The 20,414-nt window shown below is 37.0% G+C and overlaps 1 protein-coding gene across 1 annotated transcript; it reads left to right on the forward strand.

Annotated features, from left to right (window-relative positions):
* Positions 1-3,253: 3,253 nt before the first annotated feature.
* Positions 3,254-7,346, forward strand: LOC122068604 (protein DETOXIFICATION 16-like). The gene is made up of 8 exons (XM_042632478.1): positions 3,254-4,268; positions 5,231-5,775; positions 5,895-5,981; positions 6,083-6,139; positions 6,233-6,471; positions 6,683-6,801; positions 6,889-6,975; positions 7,064-7,346. Exons 1-8 carry the CDS (start codon positions 3,993-3,995, stop codon positions 7,118-7,120), a joined length of 1,467 nt encoding a protein of 488 aa, XP_042488412.1. The 5' UTR covers positions 3,254-3,992; the 3' UTR covers positions 7,121-7,346.
* The last annotated feature ends 13,068 nt before the right edge of the window (positions 7,347-20,414 follow it).

Genomic DNA, 20,414 nt, shown 5'->3' on the forward strand with positions numbered 1-20,414 from the left:
CATGAAGAAGATTTTGCTCAGCATGTTCTATTCGATACGGATAGGAGAAGAACCCGAATCGTTATTGTTAAAAAAACAGAGGAAGCAAAACCAAATCAAGATGACATGGATCGGTGACATGGATCAATCTTTTCTTCTTGCACTAAAGATCTTACCATATCTGAAGGAACTAGAGTTACATCTCTTTTCCATTTTCATGAAATTTTTGTGGACAGAATTTTGCATCCTAAATATTCAAAGAACCAGTTTCAATGATCATATCACCTCCTTTTCTTCTAGGTCTAAGTACAAATTTTAGAGATGCTTACATGATAATGGTAAAGAATTTTTTTCTTAGCTGGACCAACCCTTATCTTTTAGCCAAGTGGAACCTCCTCAGCTAGGGGATTTCATAATAACTTGGGGGCCCTCTAAGAGCTGTCATATGATCAATCAAGATGTTATTCTCTAAAGTTATACCAAGTGGATAACCAAATAAAATTATAAATTCTGTTTCTTAAACCCTTCCTAACCTAACTCGAAAGAATTTTTGAAAATAGAACAAAAGACAATTAAAAGAAGATTACAATTTCTTAGTCACTGCTTTAATTATAACAAGATGCACCCAATATATGTTCATTTGGCTTGTGAGAGAAAAGAAAAAGACATTTGATCCACCGATGTTCATAGATTTGTTGCTTCTGTTGATGTTGTGCTTGGATCACTCGATGCCTCATCTAGCCATGCCTCGCTTTGATAAAGCGAGTTGACCTTGTGCTATCCCGATACCATTGCTTCATCAATGGTCCTTTTCTTTATTTTCATTTTTGCCCTTATATGGTGAACATTAAGGCCCCGTTTGATAACATTTCTGTCGTTTTTGTTTTAAGAAACTGCAGAAATATAAATTTCCGTTTCTAGAAATAAAAACAGAATTGAAGGCGTTTAATAGTCATGTTTCTGGAAGTCGATAATAACCAACGAAAAGAATGGCCACTAGTCGTTTCCAGAAACGGTGAAACAAGTAGAAACTTGTTTCGCCTAGGTCGTTTCTTGAATCATAAATAGGTAGAAATTTCAATTTCTATTTCTAAAAATAAGTAAAACGAAACAGTTTTATCAAACACTTTTTGTTCTGTTTCTTCCGTTTCTAGACACAGAAATGATAGAAATGCGTTTCTTGAAACATAATCAAATGGGTGTCCAAAAACAACAGAAACACGTTTCTTGAAACATTATCAAATGGGCCCTAATCTTCCACAAGTACGTGTGTCTAAAATTTTAGAGAGAGAAAATAAAGCATGTGTGTCTAACTAAAATTTTTAGAGACTTATATCCGTGCCGCCCAAGCCAAGAATTCTTTTTTTCTTTTGGAAATAATCAAAGGGATAAACAGTTGGGTTGTGAGTTCTACTTGTTTATTCAAATCTCTAGCTAGGAAAAAGGGCACTTGATTGGGGCTGGGAGCCTAGACACACAGCCCTAGGCAAGGATTTAGTCCGGTCAAACCGTTATCAATCCTGGATCAGCTGAATCGATTCAGCTCAATCAATTTTATCTTTATTTTTTAATTAAAAATAGGACTTTTTTTTTTTACTATTTAGCTCCGTTTTGATATTGATACCCAATTCAGATTGGTCAGATATTAATGTTGGTCTCAATTGATATCGATACATAGAACCATGCCCCCAGGTGCCCCAAAGGGTTCTCAGATTCAAACCCTCTCCAACTACTAGTGTGTCCATCAACTTGGAAGACCTTGAATTGGGTGCCCATGTATTAGGATGTGTGCCCAGATCCTCCCAACCATTTGATGAGAATTGAGCTTTCAACATGATTAGAGAGGATTTGAATCAAGACTCCCAGCCATTAGATGTGCTCTAGGTGCTCTCCCGTACAAGAGAGGAACCAAGTCACTTGATTATGCTTTTTCCTTGAATTTTCTTTCATTTATATATTTTTTAGGTGCTCAGGCTAGTCTTTTTTTTTTTTTCCTTCTAAAAATAAATTAAAAAATTCATATTAGTCGTCATAATCTACTCCTCATGTTCAAGGAATGCTTTTTTTTTTTTTTTTTTTGAAATATAATCTTTTTTTAAAGACTTAAAAATGTAAAAAGTTATCATAAATTTTAGATGCTACTAATACTTATAGTACTTATGACGATACCTTATGCTCTTCTTCATGGTGGATGGTTCAAGACTATGATATTCATCTTTGGTTAGCAGGCAATTTTTTAAGTAAATTTTTTATTAGTTTTTATTAAAAAATAGAAAATATTTTATTAATTTTTACTCTTTTAAGGATATATTGATGGGTGACGAGGATTTCTCCACATAATGGGTGAAGGGAAAATATTTTCTTTTTCTAAAAGAGGTTATTCTAGCTGACAAATTCATCATATGCTATTCTGTGATTATGTCACTCTCTCTTCTCTCTTTACATAAAATGATTCTATTACCCCTTCAATACCTAATACCATTTTGTCACGCTTCATTACTCCAGAGAACTTTTTAAGTTATCTTAAAAAAAAATAAAAGCATTTAGTCAAAGGACGAGTGTAGAAAAAAGAAACATGTCCAATAGGGGGAATTTAAGATATTCCCTAAATTGGGTGCCTAAAGTGTTTCGTATTCAATTTGGATTTAAACAGGCATTGTGGGAAACATGAAAAAAAAAAAAAAAAAAAAACCCATAATTTTCTCCCCCTTATTGTTTCTTTTATCATGAAAAATTAGAAAAATTACGGAAAATGTATTATGTGGGAGGACAGTAGCCCTTGTGCCTAAATACAAGGGGCAGAAATAATTGACTCACCCCATTAAATGAGATGTTTTCTTATGCGCTCCTGTTGGTCTTCACGCACTGAACTCCCCCGTAGGAATGTTTCCCTAAAAAATTATTAGAAGGGAAGTAAGTGTGTGACACGTAAGGTGGACTCCAGAAATATTGAAAAATATAACTCTATGCTTAGTCATATGCGGCAAAATGATCAATCCGCCCTCCATTGAATAAGAAATGACGTTTATATATATACTTTCTCATATACTCCCATGGACCTCGCGCAAAACTGCACTCCTTGGCCAAAAACACTTCCCATAAAATAAAAAATTAAAAGAGAAAGTAGGCCACGCGGGGTAAGGAGGTTCTGCGGTGGTTATGGACTTTGCAGTTCTGGCATCCATATCTTTATAAAGAAACTAATAACGTATGGAGCGTGGGAATCAAAGTTATCCATATATGTTCCTAAATTGCGGCAAATTCCAGCCAAAACTCAGAAGAGATCATGAGAGAAGACCAGTATTACGAGACCTTCAAGAAGCTTTTCCTGATGCAAGGTGTGTTACATATCACCACAGGCTAAAATTTCTCTGAAATTTCAGAAAAGAAATCACGATTTTAGAGATTTCATTTTTGCTGCAACCCTCCATTACTCTTACAGATTTCAAAATATTAAATTGAATTTACGTGGGTCATGCCTAGAAGATTTCCAAATTCAGAGAATCTGGAGTGATGTTGAGTCCTCATTCCATATTCACTCATAGAATATGAGGATAAGGGCTATTGAATATTATCTTTGCGTCTTTGATTGAGACTGAACGGCCTTCCTCGCCATACACTCCCAAACCAAATTGCTCCAATCTCCTCTTTTTTTTTCCAATCTTTCAGTTCACTCCTCCCAACTCTTTCCTGTGGGGACTCCCCACTGAGTTCTGAGAACGGGACAAGATCTGCCCTCCTATAATTTGTGCTTTAGTTCCTTGGGTGACACTTCAATTTGAGTGACCAAAATGTCCATGGCCTCACAATCTATCTTCCATGGCAAAATGTCATTTTCCTTCAGTTTGTCAAAATAAACATGAGGAAGTAGAGCCGAAAGCAGTCCTAATGGATGTGACTTTCAAGTCATTTTAATATTCCAATATCTTTAAAAAAATGTTTGCTCAGTTCTTTAATGGTGGGTGTTTGCGTGGGTGGGCTGTGAGGTTGTGAGGCTGTGAGAGAGGAGAAAGATGGAGAGAGAAGAGCAAAAGAGAGGTCTTGAATCCCCTCTAATTCCAGTATCTGATGGAAATGAAGTTGGGTTAGATAATGGTGTTTTGAGATCAGAGATTGTTGAGGAAGTGAAGAAGCAGTTGTATTTAGCAGGGCCTTTGGTATTAGTGAATCTCTTACAGTTCTGTTTACAGATGATATCAGTCATGTTTGTTGGTCATCTTGGGGAGTTAGCTCTCTCAGGTGCTTCCATGGCCACTTCTTTTGCATCAGTCACTGGTTTCAGCTTGTTGGTATGTTTGCTATTGTCTCTTATTTAGCTTTGTATGAACGTTTTAGTTTCATTGCTTTCTTTTTTTCTTTTTCTTTTTTCTTCTTTATGTTCTGTAGTTTGGTTGCAATTAAGATACATTTCTGCACATAAGTTTCTGAAGTCTGAAAATTTTTCTTGGTTGACTCGATGGTTTCTTGTGATCTGTTCTCCCTTCTCATTATATTAAAAAATCTTAAAGTTGTATAGTACATATTATTAGTTGAAACTTGGAAGGGACCTCATTGGAAGTTGCTTTGAGAGAGAGAGCATCAACAGAAATGCAGTGACTCCTCAGGTAGTAAATCATAGGTAGCTAACCTCCCTTGCACACACAGATCTAAACTTTTGAGATGACACTGACTGGAAGTCCCTCCAAAAGTGCAGGGGATGTGCTTTTGGTTGAAACCTGAATCTGGAAGAAAGAAAGTTGAATTTTTATTTTATTTATTTATTTGGTGTGTGTGTTGGGGGGGGGGGGGGGGAGGGATCATGTGTGTTAGATTCTGAGGTGCAGTAGAATAAATGAAAGGCAGGGGATTGACATGCCCCCGGTGTGGGATGGAATCTCCCACGCCAAGCCAATGGAAGCGCAGGAGGGGGCACAGCACGATTCATATATAAGGGGACCCACATGTCAGGGAGGAGAGTGTGTGAGAGAGTGCATAATACTGGCAGTATAGCCATTGTTTCCCTGTGAATCATACATGTCATCAACATTTTACAGTAATCAAGACAGTGGAGGACAGCATTTGGGATGTTGGGACATCAAACTCAGACTGACCTGAACAGTTCTTGCTCCCCTCCTCTGCAACTGACAACCAGATCATCTTTAAATTGCTCCCCTTTAAATGCAAAGTGCATCTGTGTATTTGATAGATCAATCTTCTTAACCAATGGTTATTTGTTTAATCATCTTACTTCTTCATCTTTGACAATGTTTAGAGGGGAATGGGAAGTGCAATAGAGACCTTATGCGGCCAGTCTTACGGAGCGAAACAGTACCATCAGCTTGGCGTACATATGCAGAGGGCCATGTTGGTTCTTATGCTTGTTAGTATTCCGCTCACTTTCATCTGGGCTTACACTGGGGGAATACTTGTAGCTCTGGGGCAAGATCCAGAGATATCAGCAGAGGCAGGACTCTATGCTCGTTACATGATCCCCAGTATTTTCGCTTATGGCCTCCTTCAGTGTCAAGTCAGATTTCTGCAATCACAAAATGTTGTTGTCCCAATGATGATAAGCTCTGGAATTACTACTCTACTGCACATCCTTGTTTGTTGGGTTCTAGTGTTCAAATCTGGCCTTGGTAATAAAGGTGCTGCTTTGGCAAATGCCTTCTCTTACTGGATCAATGTGTTGCTGTTAGTAATTTATATCAAGTTCTCTCCTGCCTGCAAGAGGACTTGGACTGGATTTTCAAAGGAGGCACTGCATGGTATTCTCAAATTTTTACGGCTTGCAATTCCTTCAGCAGGAATGATGTGGTATCTTCTATCTTGAATTCAGCTCTGTGTTAATTTCACATTACATTTCATGTATATGTCTAAGCATTTGAACTCTACAATATTAATTTGTAATGTTGATATCTTATCACTGGGCACAGCTTAGAGATCTGGTCATTTGAGATGGTTGTTCTCCTCTCTGGTCTTCTTCCTAATCCAAGGCTAGAAACTTCAGTCTTGTCAATCAGGTCCGCATCACATCCATATGTGATTTCTTGCCCTACCTATATAATTTCTCATGTGAGCTGATAATTTAACCTTGGATTACTAACGAATCATCCTTTCGCAGCCTTAACACATGTGCATTATTCTATATGATACCCCTGGGGCTTAGTGGAGCAACAAGGTAAGAAAATTAGATTAATATAGTAGAACTTTCCTCATTTGCAATGTACTAAAATTTTCTAATAATCTTTCTTCTCTTCTTTCCCACTCATAGCACAAGAGTTTCAAATGAATTGGGTGCTGGGTGTGCGAAAGCTGCACGCTTAGCCGTATTTGTTTCCCTCCTCATTGTCATTACTGAAGGCATTTCAGTGGGCTCTATCATGTTCTTGATCCGTAGATGGTGGGGTTACTGTTACAGCAGTGAAGAAGAAGTAGTGGACTATGTAGCAACAATTATGCCACTGCTTGCTACAGCCTACTTAATTGATGGCCTCCAATCTGTGCTTTCAGGTATATCCTACTTTCAGACCAGACTCTTCTTTTCTCTTCATTCTTTTTTTTTTTTTCCCTTTGGATATCTCTTCATTCATTATTTCATTTACTACACTACTTTACCAGATTAATTATGTAAAAATAAACTATGATTTTGTGTTTAACACACTAAATTCTTCATGGGTTTTAGCTACTAATCATTAAGCAACTTCTCTAAATCCACATATAGGAGCTGCTAGAGGATGTGGTTGGCAAAAGATTGGTGCTTTTGTCAATTTGGGAGCTTATTATCTTGTGGGCTTTCCTTCAGCTATTTTATTTGCATTCATCTTTCATGTTGGAGGAAAGGTAGAAATTCCTTTCTTCTTACATCCTTTTTTTGGTTCTTGATCCTGTATATTCATAAGAAAATAATGTATTAAATGTGTAAAATAGGGACTCTGGTTCGGGATCATGTGCGGACTATTTGTGCAGATGTTATTGCTTCTAATCATAACTTTACGCACTAATTGGGAGCAAGAAGTAAAGTTTTTTCTGCTTCACTGCTTTAAATATTTCTGCATGTACTTCATTCTGTTATTTAATCTCAGTTTCTTGCTCTTCCTTCCAGGCAAAAAAGGCTGCAGAAAGAGTCTACAGCTCCATCATCCCTACAATTACAGTATGATGAAGCTAACTTAAGAAAATTTATGGCAAAGATAGTCAAGATTGGATTCATGGTACAGTTTTGATGACCAAGATGGTACCAGATTAAATGCAACTCCAGGATTCTAGTGTATATATCTACTGAAGTACTCAGATTTTCTGCTATTGTATTTTTCCATAATATTTCTGTCTTATCATTTTCCATAACTTTTAAATTGGGAATTAGTGATTTGCATTCTTCTTTCTCATTGTAGACAGAAATACAGAGATGGAAGAAAATTTTGAATTACTAAATAACAACTCATCTAATTGAAAATGCAATATCGGAGCTAATAATCTTAGAAGTAGTCAAAGAGACAGAGCTAAGTAGTACTAAGGAAACATTAACATCATTATTATTATTATAAAAAGAGAAGGTTTTGTCCAGCTTCTACTTGGTACAACACTCCAAAGTGAGGAGTGTCCTTTCTATCCTTACCCAAAAAAAAAAAATCATGTTTGTTCTTTAGGTTTATTTTATTTTCTAGTTTTACGTTGGTGATTCAAACTTTACGAGACTCCGTCAAAATTGCAGCTAGTTAGGTGAGGAACTCAAGATCAACTCAACACCCACGGAGTCTCATGGAAATGATGTGAGATCAACCTCCATATGGTTAATATGAGAATGTGACATTTGAAGGGAATGAACTAAAGATATTGGGTTTTGTATCTTGTATTCTAAAGAATCCATGAAATTATTATTAGGGTTGAACATGTTTGATTCAAATTTTAAGATTTATTACATGTATAAAGGTGAAATTATAATTATGTGAAAATAAGGGTGAATAAGGTTTCCGATACAATCTCTACGAAAAACCTCTAAACATGAGCAAGGATAAAATTATTTAGTTATCTAGAGTAGATTTAGGTATTTGTGCCAAACAACGCAATATGATTATTTGCTTAATTTCTTTGTATGAAAATAAGATTTAGTGGATCATCACAGATGGTGCCTTAAGAAAAAGAGAAAGAAAGTACAATGACAGGTCACCATTTTTCCACTATGAAACTTTACACGTGGCTTTTACATCTTATGATTAAGGGTGAATTAAAGGAGAAGCAGGGTATAATTCTACAATGATTCAACAAAAGAGAGAGAGAGAGAGAGAGAGAGAGAGAGAGAGATCAAAGGGCGTGTGCCTTAGAAAAGTAAAACGCAACTTTTATTAGAGAAAATTACATTGTCACCCCTTGAACTTCGATCCTTATTCAACGCCACCTCCTGGATTTTTCGAAACGTCAAAGCCACCCCCTAAAAATTCAAAAAATTTCAAATCGGTCCCTGCCGTTAGCCGACCATGATAAATGAATGAAAACCGATTAGTTTTTTTATAATATACCCAAAATACCCCCACCTATTGTGAGAGGACAATATTGCCCTCTCTTTTATTTCTATCTTCTAAACACATCTCCCATCTCCCATCTCTCATCTCTCATCTCACTCCTCTCACTCACTCGGCCGGACAAGAAGAAGAAGACGACGACACCCCCTGCAACTCGATTCTCTTCCCTCCGGCGTGCGATTCTATTCCCTCCGGCTTGCGATTCTCCCCCCTCCGGCGTCCGAACCTCTCTCCCAAGGTATGTAGGGTTCAGCTTCTTCTTCTTCCTTTCTAATTTAGGGTTCTTCTTGTCAAGGTAAAGGGATTTATGCACTTTGGAGTGGGGAAAAAAGAAAGTAAAATGTTTTCTTGGACTGTTGTTTGATGATGATCTTTAACATTTGGCAATAGGAGGCATAAATTGAAAACAAGAAAACATCTCCAAGAGTTTCCGCACAGAGACATGGGTTTTCTAAAAGACAAGAAAAGTTCCATGAAAGTATCCACACAAGTACCCGTCTTGCTGCACCTTTGATTTGCCACAACCAGTTCAAGATATTGGTTTATACATGAATTTCCAACACCATTTGTCTACTTGTACAGAGGTGAGGGTGGAGAGAAAGGGAGAGGAAGAGGCAAGAAATTTTTACACTCAGAAGTGGGGAAAACAGATATCAAAACTTTTTTTTAGAAAAAAAGGAAAATAAAACATAAAACTCAGACAAAGATAAGATAAAGAAAAAACTAAATGGAAATAATAGAGGAAAGAGAAAATGTACCAGACGTATAAACTATAGAGAAACTAGGTTCAACAATTGTATGACTTCCCCCTCCATTTTAAACAAGTTTAAGTGCCTTTTTCTTTTTTTCTTTGACAAATTATTTGAACTATTTACTACACAATACAAGCAACTATCCATATACATATGCACTATGGTAAGTCTTGCAAGAAAGTTGCCATACTCTTCACAGTCTATAAAAACATTAGTATATAAAATTCCCTTCTGATTTATAATTTTCCCTCATTCTGGATAGTCTAAAGTCTAAACTTGACTTAATGCAGGTTTTGCAACATTATTTAGAATGAAAATCAAAAGTCAATATAAGAATCCGCTTAACGCAACTTCTTTAAGTTATTTAGCAGGGTCAACAACACTAAGAATACTTGCAACAGATGCCTAACTTCAACAAAAGAAGCAAATGTTTTAGACAATTCAAGCAGTCAGTTGGTTAATTCACAAACCAAGTAAAATTACTATCACTTTTACCATCATAGTAAAATCTGCTTTGTCACTTAATTTGTTTTGTTTCCAATAGCTTGCTTGCTAATGAATATGGTGGTTTCTGTTGCTTTGTAGAGTTTTGAATGGGTTGGTGAAGTTACATTGTAAGTTGCAGTGTTTTCTTTGAGGAAAGATCTATGACTTGTGTTCCCTGTGTTTGAGTTCTGGGTCTATATTTTAAGTGTTTCTCATACTCTGGATGCTAAGTAATAATAATCCACTTTTACCATGTTTAATTTGCAGATAACCGATGTCTACCACGAGTGTCAATGACAGCAGTCAAAGTGGGTTAAGGTTTGTGAATGTTAGATGCAAATGTCCTGAACCCAAAAGGGCATTGGTGCGAATTTCAGAGTCTAGCTCGCACCCAAATATGTTGTACTACTGCTGCCCTGAAGCACCAAGAGGATGTCGATACTTCTCATGGTGTGAACCTATAGCTGCACCAAGACTTTTGCCACCCCCTGCAACTAATTTAGAAGCAGTAGTTGGTGAAAGAATCCAAAGTCAACAGATGAAAGAAGATATTCGTGGCATGAAGAAAAGAATTAAGTATTTAGAGAAAGCGTATAGAACGATGAAAATTGTAATTGGTGTGCTTGTGGTGGTTTGTTTAGTGCTATATGTTAAAAAATAACTTTACAATGTTTAATAGTGAAGTTGTGTCAAGTATGTAAGAATCTGAACTAAATGAAATCGTTCATTCTCACTGTTCTTATTACTAAGTTATTGATTAATCATGACCCTCAAAATTGAATGGGTAGCATTTTGATGGAGAGAGTGCCAGCATTGTGATAAGTTTCGAAAACAAACGGGCAGCATTTTGACTATAAACGGGTAGCATTTTGGCTATAAAATGACATTTAATACCTGTAAAACCTGTAACATTATACACTTAAAACCAACATATTTCATCACAATCTATACCATACAAAAACATCCAAAATATATCCATGAATACCTGTTCAAATTCCTATTTTCATCACAACCTATACCACAAAAAAACATCCAAAACATATCCATGAATACCTGTTCAAATTCCTGTTTTCATCACAACCTATACCATAAAAAAAACATCCAAAACATATCCATGAATATCTGTTCAAATTCCTGTTCATAACATATTCCATACAACCATGTCTAGTGTGAAATAGAAATAGCTCTTAAAAAAAACCAAATCCGTCAAAAACATCTAAAACCATAAAGAAACACCCAACTGTCTTAAAGTCATAAAAAGTAAATTAATACATTGCCTTGTTCTAAATTAAAACATCCAGATTGCTTGTACTTCATTTCTTCTCCCTCTCCCCTGTTGTCCTCTTTGCTCGATTGGTCTTTTGCTTGGTCAATACATTGTCTTGTAAACACCCAACTGTGCTAGACATAGATACTTGTGATCTAGTCAGTCGTTGAGATGTGCTGATCCCATCTTCACTCTCTCCTTTATGTTTCTCCTACACAACAACAAATAAGTGTGAGATATTTATTAAACAAGTTTCAACTAAATAAATAAAGTGAGTTGCATTTACCTTTATATTATTCTTTTTACTAGTACATCCATCATGCTTAGCATTTTCAGCCCTCGGGCATGTCCTCCTATTGTGTCCTTCCTTCTTGCAGATGTCACACCTAATTGATGATGATCTCTTCCTGAAATCTGAAGGAAGTGCTTCTCTTGCTTCTCTTTTCCTAATTTTGTGAGGTCTACCTGGTAACCTCTTCAGATTTGGTGATAGTACTCTCTCATTAGGAACATCATCCTTCAATACTGCTAAATCTAGAAGTTGATGGATCATCTCTTTGTATGTATCCAAGTATTTTCCAATACTGAAAAATGGATCACAATAGTTGACCAACTCTCCCCTTAGGTATGATATAGAAGCTGCAGCATGGAGACAAGGTATACCAGTGCTTTCCCAAACTCTACAATCACATCTGTAATGGTTCAAATTAACCACAAATCTGTTTTCAAATCTATCTAAGACCTCAAATTGACCTTCACCTGCCGGTTGACATCTGCAATGCCTTGCTTCTTGCTGAACCTTGTTCAACTTCACCATAACCCTTGGTGTTACTTTACCCTCCCACATGGTTGCCTTCTCATATCTTCTATGTAGCCTACCCATTATTTTCACCCTTAGGTGATCAACCAATGTGAGAATGGGTTTGCTCCTTAAGTCTCCAATCCAGTGATTAAATGACTCAGTCATATTGATCGTTATATGGTCACTTATTGCTCCTACATCAAAGGCATGCCTTGACCACATCCTCGAAGGGGTTTCATTCAAATACAAGTATGCATTTTCCTTAATCTCCTTGATACTATTCATTTCCTTTTGAAACTGAAGTTCAGTTGAAGCTTGTGAGGCAGCCCAAAAATGTAATCTCAATAGCATACCAGGATGCTTTGCCTTCAGGTTTTGATATAGATGCCTACTACAAATTCTTTGGTGAGCATAAGGGAAGATTGTGGAAATCACAACTGACAACTCCTATACAACACATATGGAAAATGTTAGGACATGTAAATGAGTAATTCAAAATACATATAAAAAAGAAAAAAAGAAAAAAAGAGAAAGAAAAGTATATGCCCCTATACCTTCTGTCTGTCTGACATGAATGTGAGTGACATATCATCACTGTCATCGAGTAGAGCATCTCGTAAATTATCCAGAAACCACGTCCAGCTATCCTTACACTCAACTTCAACTACACCATATGCAATAGGAAAAATACCATTATTCCCATCAACAGATATTGCACTCAACAGTACCCCTCCATACCGGCCCTTGAGGTGGCAGCCATCAAGACCAATGAACAGTCTACATCCTCTTAAGAAACCCTTCTTGCAAGCGTCAAAACAGACAAACAATCTTTTCAAAATCGGATTATCTGACATACGGTTCCTGTTCTCAAACTGGAGCTTAAAAATACTCCCAACATCCTTCTGAAGTACCAACCTAGCATAAGCAGGTAATTTTGCATATGATGTGGAATGGCTTCCTTCATTAATCTCTAGGGCAATCCTGCGTGCCCTATACAGCTTGGTATAGTGGAACTGAAGACCGTATGTTTTCTGCATGTGATCAGCCATGGTCTCTATTTTCATTTCTGGTTGAACCTTCAGTTGTTGAAGAAGTTTCATTGCTATCCATCTAGATGTAGCAGACTTGTTCTTGGTTGCCTTAATACATGTATGAACTGGGTTATATGTCTTTACCATGTAGGTGATACCATCTGATATTGGTGAAGCATGTAATCTCCATGAACAATTTGGTGCTCTGCATATAACTGTAACTCTAGTTTGTTCATTTTTCAGCCTGATAATATCAAACCCCTCTTGTAGTATATACTCTCTCAAAGCTTCCCTGAAATGGTGCACATTTCCATATACATTACCTTCAGCAATCTTCACCTTGCCACCTTCACCCACATAGTTCTGTTCACCAAATTTGCCATAATACTCTTCATATTCATATCCAGATAGGTCATCATCAATTGGATCCTCATCATTTTTCCCATACATCATCCTCTGTAGATTCACTGTCATTCTGACCATCTTCTTTTTCACTTTCATCATCCCACTCGTCTTCACTGCCAATTTTCCACTCTTCATCAGATCCAACCATAGAGTCATCCGAACACGCATTGCTGTTGCTAATAGCCCTGACAACCTCATCAGACACTCTCAGTCTCTTACCAGTAGCTTCACTTCTGCTACTAGCTCTTCCACTAGAAGTAGCAATGCTCACACACCTTGCAATGGTCTTGGTATATTTACCTCCCCTAGCAGTAGCTGTAGTACAAGCAGTAGCACTTCCACTTCCACTACTATTAGCACCAGTAGTAGCCCTACATACAGCAATTTTTCCTTTGCTCTGACTAGGACCATAACCATATGGTTGTAGAGCCTGTTGACATTGTCCATTAGGTTCATCATCAAGTTCACCATTCCTATCATTAACCAGACTGCTAGGGAACCGATTAACTATAAATTCATCGGTTGCAGACTTGCTGTGAACAATGTCATCCACATATATATTTATCATATCACAACTATGCAAGCCAAACAACTCATACACTGATGGATCATCTGTTACCTCATTTATCTCATTGTTTGGTAATATACACTTCGCTTGGAAAACTACATTATGACCCACAGGCACATGTGTGATGAGTTCATTGTAGATGTCATACACCATGTCCAAGTAGCCATATAAGTCTGGATCAACAGTTTTAACTACAATCTTCCCACTCCAATGGTATTCAATAGCATACTTAACATTCATTGCTAAAAAAAAATTCAGATGTGAAAACAGAGAAAATCAGTAACATTACTTAATACTCATTAGAATGGTAAACTCTTCATCGAAGATTTCAGATAATACACAAGTCAAAGTATTTTTACATCCAAAAAAGAAATTTCCAAATCAAAATCAAGGACCAATCATAGCAATGCATAATACAGAGAACCTAATCATAGGATTTTTCAAATATCAACTATTTTCCCATATATATTTTCTCATAACAAAATAATCTGATTAAATCATCAATCCACACTTAACATAAATAATTGATCTTTTCTAACTTTCTTGAGGGATGAGGTTGTCATTTTGCCCTCTCTATCCGGCCGTATAATAAGATAATATATCATGTACAAGAGAGGGAGAGAATAGGTTTCACAGCAGTAACAGAATGTAAGTCGATAGAAATCGTGAACCTCTGATGCAGGAACCATAAAACCTCTAGATGATTGAAGACTAATTCACAGATATGCTACTTGATCACACATTAAGCTGATATGAATGGGTCACATACTTACCTTAAAGGTTAGAAGAAAGAGAAAAAAAAGAGGGGGGGGGAACCAATGGAAGTTCCATGTGGTTCTAGGAAGACTACAACCAGAAATTAATAGATTCCAACAGAATTCCCCTCTCAGTTTGTGGCAAAAAAATTGTGGTGAAGAGATATTTATCAAATTTAAATAAAAACAACTTTTGTGAATTTATCTTCCAAACTCCAGAGATAGATATCTTGTAGAAATTCTTTTTTTTTTTTTTTTTTTTTAGAATTACGTAATGAGAAAATGGGGCCATAAAAAAATCTTTTCTGTGAAAAAGAATATTTTTCTCTGGAAATTTTCCTGAAATTGCATACTTTTGAGATCAAATGAACTCTAATACGGAATTATGAAGTTTTTGATGGAAAATAAAATCAAGGAACAACTTACCAGAAAAAGGAAAGAAACCAGAAGGCCATAAATGAGGTTGAGACATCAAATTAACACCATTAAAAGATCATCATCAAACAAAAGTCCAAGAAAAAAATTTTACTTTCTTTTTTCCCCACTCCAAAGTGCATAAACCCCTTTACCTTGACCAGAAGCACATATGCTAGAAAGGGGGAAAAAAAAAACAAAAGGAACCAATACCTTTCATGCAACCATGAAAGTTGTTGGTTTTCTCTTTGTAACTGACGGGAAGTAGAGCTTGCTTTTGAGAAATTTACTAAGTTATCTGTCTTCTTTTTTATTCAAAAATAATAATAATAAAAATAAAGAATTGAGAAACTATGGTATACAACACAGTGTCTAATTAGGCTTCTGATCGGTGCTGAGAATACCAAAGCCAATGCTGTGACTAAAATCCATCGAAAAAGGAATTCATTCAGCCAAAAACTAGCAGAATTCTAAAGAATAGGAACATTAATTCTAATGTCTAGGCAGTGTGGAGGTTCATCAGGATAAGTGAATTATTCTAAAGAATAGGAACATTTATAAGAGAAAATTGCATCTTCTAGATGCTATTACACTACTTAATCAATCCAAGATGAAAAATTAAAGAAAAATCCCCATCTCCAGTATTCCATAGGATATAAACCCTAGATTAACCAAGGAGGAAGAACCCTAAATTAGAAAGGAAGAAGAAGAAACCGAACCCTACATACCTTAAGAGAGAGGTTCGGACGCCGGACGGGGGAGAGCTTTGCAAGCCGGAGGGGGGAGAATCGCACGCCGAAGGGAATAGAATCGCACGCCGGAGGGAAGAGAATCGAGTTGCAGGGGGTGTCGTCGTCTTCTTCTTCTTGTCCGGCCGAGTGAGTGAGAGGAGTGAGATGAGAGATGAGAGATGAGAGATGGGAGATGGGAGATGTGTTTAGAAGATAGAAATAAAAGGGAGGGCAATATTGTCCTCTCACAATAGGTGGGGGTATTTTGGGTATATTATAAAAAAACTAATCGGTTTTCATTCATTTATCACGGTCGGCTAACGGCAGGGACCGATTTGAATTTTTTTGAATTTTTAGGGGGTGGCTTTGACGTTTCGAAAAGTCCAGGGGGTGGCGTTGAATAAGGACCGAAGTTCAGGGGGCGGAAATGCAATTTTCTCTTTCTCAAATTCATCAACCACCACTTCTTTGTGGCTATGTTTGGTAGCCAAGAGAAGAAAAGAAAAGAAAAGAAAAGAAAAGAAAAGAAAAGAGAAGAAATGAAATGAAATGGTAAGAAAATAAAAAGATTATGTATGTTTGGTTACCAAGAGAAAAAAAGAAAAAAAAAATTGAATTTTAAGAGAAAGATAGGCACATAAGAAATCATTGTGTAATCATTATTTTTTTGTCTTATTATTTTTTCATATTTTCTCATGTTTTCTTGTGTTTTTGGCAAGAAAATTTTTGGGGGAGCAAAAGAAAACTTCACAATTCCCAAGAGAAATTTTGAATTTGAAAAGGAGAATCTTCTCTTAGGTGAAGACATACCAAGTGCAAAGAAAAATTCTTCACTATGTACTTTTTTCTTTTCTTTTCTTTTCTTTTCTTGGCTACCAATCACAGCCTGTGTGCATTGTGCAACATGTGAAAAAAAAAAAAAACCCAAGTTTTTCATTCACAATGGCCTATTGACGACATACAATAAGGGGGAGTGATTGGAAGTAGGGGTGAAAGTTTGATCCTAATAATCCGAACTTGTCTTCATCCGCCCTGAGTCTGAATAAGGTTTGGGCCAAGTTTTTTTTTATCTTGAAGACGAGTTAGGGTTGAATAGCCCCAACCCTGGGTCAGGGTTGGGTCGGGTTAGGGTTAGGGTTAGGGTTGAGGCCTCAACCCGACCCAACCCACCCTGAGATTTAATCTTGCATCTTTATAATAGAAATTAGGGCTCCAATAGGTATTTTATTTTTCTATAATTTTTTAATATATGCGACATGAATGGAAAAACATGTCAATCAAAATTAATCCAACCATTATAGAAGTCAAGGTCAACCCAACTCAGGCCAACCCGACCCAATTCGGCCCTGATAGGGTCAATTAGGGTCAAGTTGGGTTGGTATGAACTAGACAAGGTTGGGCCTAAACATGAACCCGACAGGGTTGGGCCTAAACATGAACCTGACAGAGTTGGATTAGCCTTAGATTGAATTTTAAGGACCTAGGGTTGGGTTAGGGTTTTAAGAAACCTAGTCCAACCCAACTCTATTTCACCCCTAAAGAGGAGTATATTTGGATTGTTTCATCATTCAATCACCGGTTAAGGAAAATAGGACACACTGCCTGTGAAGGAGACACAATGAAGGTTGGAGAAAAGAGGAAGTTGTGTGGTGGAACGAGGAGCCAAAAAAAAATTTTTGAAAAAATGAAGAAAAAAAATATCTCTACAGGGTAAGGGAGAGCTATGTTGAATCTTCCACCGAGAGAAAGGAAGAGATTGGGGAAAAAACAGGAGCGTACCATGTGTGTGTGTGTGCGCGCGCGAGCGCGCACATGCATGCGTGCACATTGTTCATTTTTTTGATTATGGAAATCCAAGGATTTTTTGACATTTCAGACTCAATGAATGGTAGGACCCAGCAGATTCCACTATATTGGTGTAGATTGTGCAAATCCCTACAGAATCAACAGTGATCTTGAGGTTGATGGTGGATACAAAGTTCAAAAATCGAATGAATCAGATAAAAAGTGAAGAATATTCTTACATAATAAGGAACTTTTTATCGATTAAGAAATCAGACGAACTGACAAAAAAATAAGTGGTTATAGTTGAAGGATCTAGCAAGGAGCATTATATCTTACATATAACACTCTTCCTGAGATCATTGGGTTAACAAATCCAAAGGAAATCTGGGCAAAGCTGAAGAACAGGTACAAGTTTAAGCTGGCTCTCTATTCTGAGTCATTGATGACTCAACTCAGTCAAATCCCAACTAAATGGGGTTTATTGTATGGATCTTCTTACGTCAATCAAATCTATTCAAAATCATACTTGTTACCAGTCTATTCTTTGATGTACCTTCCAAATCCCCAGCCTTGACACATGAACCTTGTTCTCTATGATCCCCTTGGTACTCAGAGATACAAGGTATGCTACATATAGTGGCACCACTTAATTATATTGTTGAAATTTTGTCATTACTCATTAACTTCCCTTACTTCACCTCCTAGCACAAGAGTATAAAACAAATCAGGTCATGGCTATCTAGAAGTTGAACACTAAGGCTGAGTTTGGTAGTTATTTAGTTCCAGAAATGATGTTTCGTGTTAAAAACAAAAATTTCAATTTCTGTGTTAAAATGCCATTTCAAAACAAACAAAAAATAATGTTTGATGAACCTATTTCAAGAACGATTACCCTAGTTATTCACTTTTTTTGTATTTAGAATGAAACCGAAATGACAGAACAAGATTTCGTCGTCCCATCATTTTGCGTTTCTAGCTTCTGCTTTTTTTTTTTCCAAATAAATGAAAAAACACCAAATTGACACCAAACGTTTTATTCCATTTTTTGTTCCCATAGAACGAAAAAACGTCTTTCTAAATGACTACCAAACGCAGCCTAAGCGATATATGGTTCGATATTCATGGTCATCACAGGCAGCTTGTGGGTGGACTTGATCATGATTTTGGTTCAAAGAAGTTTGAGGCTACTGCTAAGGTAATGAAGAAGTAATGATGACATATGTAGCTTGCAGCTTCCTACTTATTCCATGGCATCTAGTCTCTGTTAGTTTCACTCAGGCTCCGTTTGGTTGCACTGGAAATTTAAAGGGAAGGGAAGTGAAATTTTCATACTTTAAAAAGAAATGTTTATAATCATTATCCCATGTGATTGTATAAATTACTTAATTTTTTTAACAATATTTAGTAGTGATATATTTTATATGTAATTTTTATTTTACATATTATAGCAAAGAATTTTGAATGCAAAGTAAAGTGAAATTTCATAACCAAATATGGAATGATTTGAAGTTAATGTTAAAGTCACATGGATAATGATTGCATATATTTCTTTTTCAAGTATGAAAATTTCACTCCCCCTCTTTTTAATTCCCCTTACAACCAAACATAGCAATCATAAATACAAATCAGCTCCAAAGAAAAACTCTCATCAATCATAAAAAATGGTCTTGAAATATGCAATTTGATATGTTAAAGATAAAAAAATTTCTCCTTTCATGGAACTAAACATTAAATACATTGAACAGATTCTCTGATGATTATAATTTCATCAGGTACCTGCCCTCAATCAACATTTAGGCACAACTAGAAGATGTGGCTGACAGAAGATTTTTTGGTGCTTTTGCTAGTCTTGGAGTTTATCATCCTGTGTGCTTTACTTCACCAACTGCATTTTCCTTCACCTTTCAAACCAGAGGAAAGGAGAATGATAATATATTTTTGTTTCCTTTCTTTCCACCTCATCTTCTTGTAACATTGTTTTTAGGGTAATTTACAACGCCACCCCCTGGAGAATGCCAATATTAGAGGGACACCCCCTCTCTTTCACCAAATTGGACTTAGACCCCCTACCGTCAGTCAACGTTACATAATATACCAAGAATGCTGACATCAGCAGTTAATATTTTTTCTAAATTCCATTTTGCCCTTCAAAATAATGGAGTACCAAAATTGCCCTTAATGGTTCTATTCCCAAGTCAGCCTCAATGAGTTGAGAAGAAGAACGGGTAGGCTTGCAGATCGGCGGCTGCGAACACTCTTTCGACGACGGCGACGACGGCAACTACGACAGCGAACCCCCTCCAGCGACTACGGGCGACCGAACCCCCTCCAGCGACTACGGCGGTGAACCCCCTCCAGCGACTACGGCGGCTGCGAACACTCTTTCGACGACGGCGACGACGGCGACTACGGCAGCGAACCCCCTCCACGACGGCATATGCAGGTTCGTGGGTCTATCTTCGGCGTCTCGTTGAGCACACAAAATCCCAATAGAGAACTAGAGATCAAAATGGGGAAAATAGAGAAGAGAAAAAAAAACAAAAACAAAAACAAAAACAAACAAACATATCTTCTCGCCTGCGACAGAAACTGGATGGGAAGCACTACTCGCCGGGGACAAAAGGAGAAGTATTTTCCGGCGACTGCCCTCTCTATCTCTGCTGGAACTCGTCTGAACCCTTGGTCGCAGGTAGGGAGAAGAGGAGAGAAGGAGAGAAAGAGAGAAGGAGAGAAGGAGAGAAGGAGAGATAAAAGGGTAAGGAGGGGTATTTTTGGGATAATGAAAAATGTCTAATTTATTAGTTTTTACTCATAAGGGCAAAAACGTCATTTCAAAGCATCATATAACGTTGACTAACGGTAAGGGGTCCGAGTCTAATTTGGTGAAAGAGAGGGGGTGTCCCTCTAATATTGGCATTCTCCAAGGGGTGGCGTTGTA

The sequence above is a fragment of the Macadamia integrifolia genome, unplaced genomic scaffold, assembly GCF_013358625.1.
Source record: "Macadamia integrifolia cultivar HAES 741 unplaced genomic scaffold, SCU_Mint_v3 scaffold445, whole genome shotgun sequence".
NCBI classification, from domain to species: Eukaryota; Viridiplantae; Streptophyta; class Magnoliopsida; order Proteales; family Proteaceae; genus Macadamia; species Macadamia integrifolia.

What these genes read in the sequence shown, in the direction of transcription:
- LOC122068604 (XM_042632478.1), top strand. Translation starts at nt 3,993, where the DNA reads ATGGAGAGAGAAGAGCAAAAGAGAGGTCTTGAATCCCCTCTAATTCCA. An exon ending in CCTCCAATCTGTGCTTTCAG is followed by an intron (nt 6,472 to 6,682) that starts GTATATCCTACT and finishes ATCCACATATAG; the next exon opens with GAGCTGCTAGAGGATGTGGT. An exon ending in GCACTAATTGGGAGCAAGAA is followed by an intron (nt 6,976 to 7,063) that starts GTAAAGTTTTTT and finishes TCTTCCTTCCAG; the next exon opens with GCAAAAAAGGCTGCAGAAAG.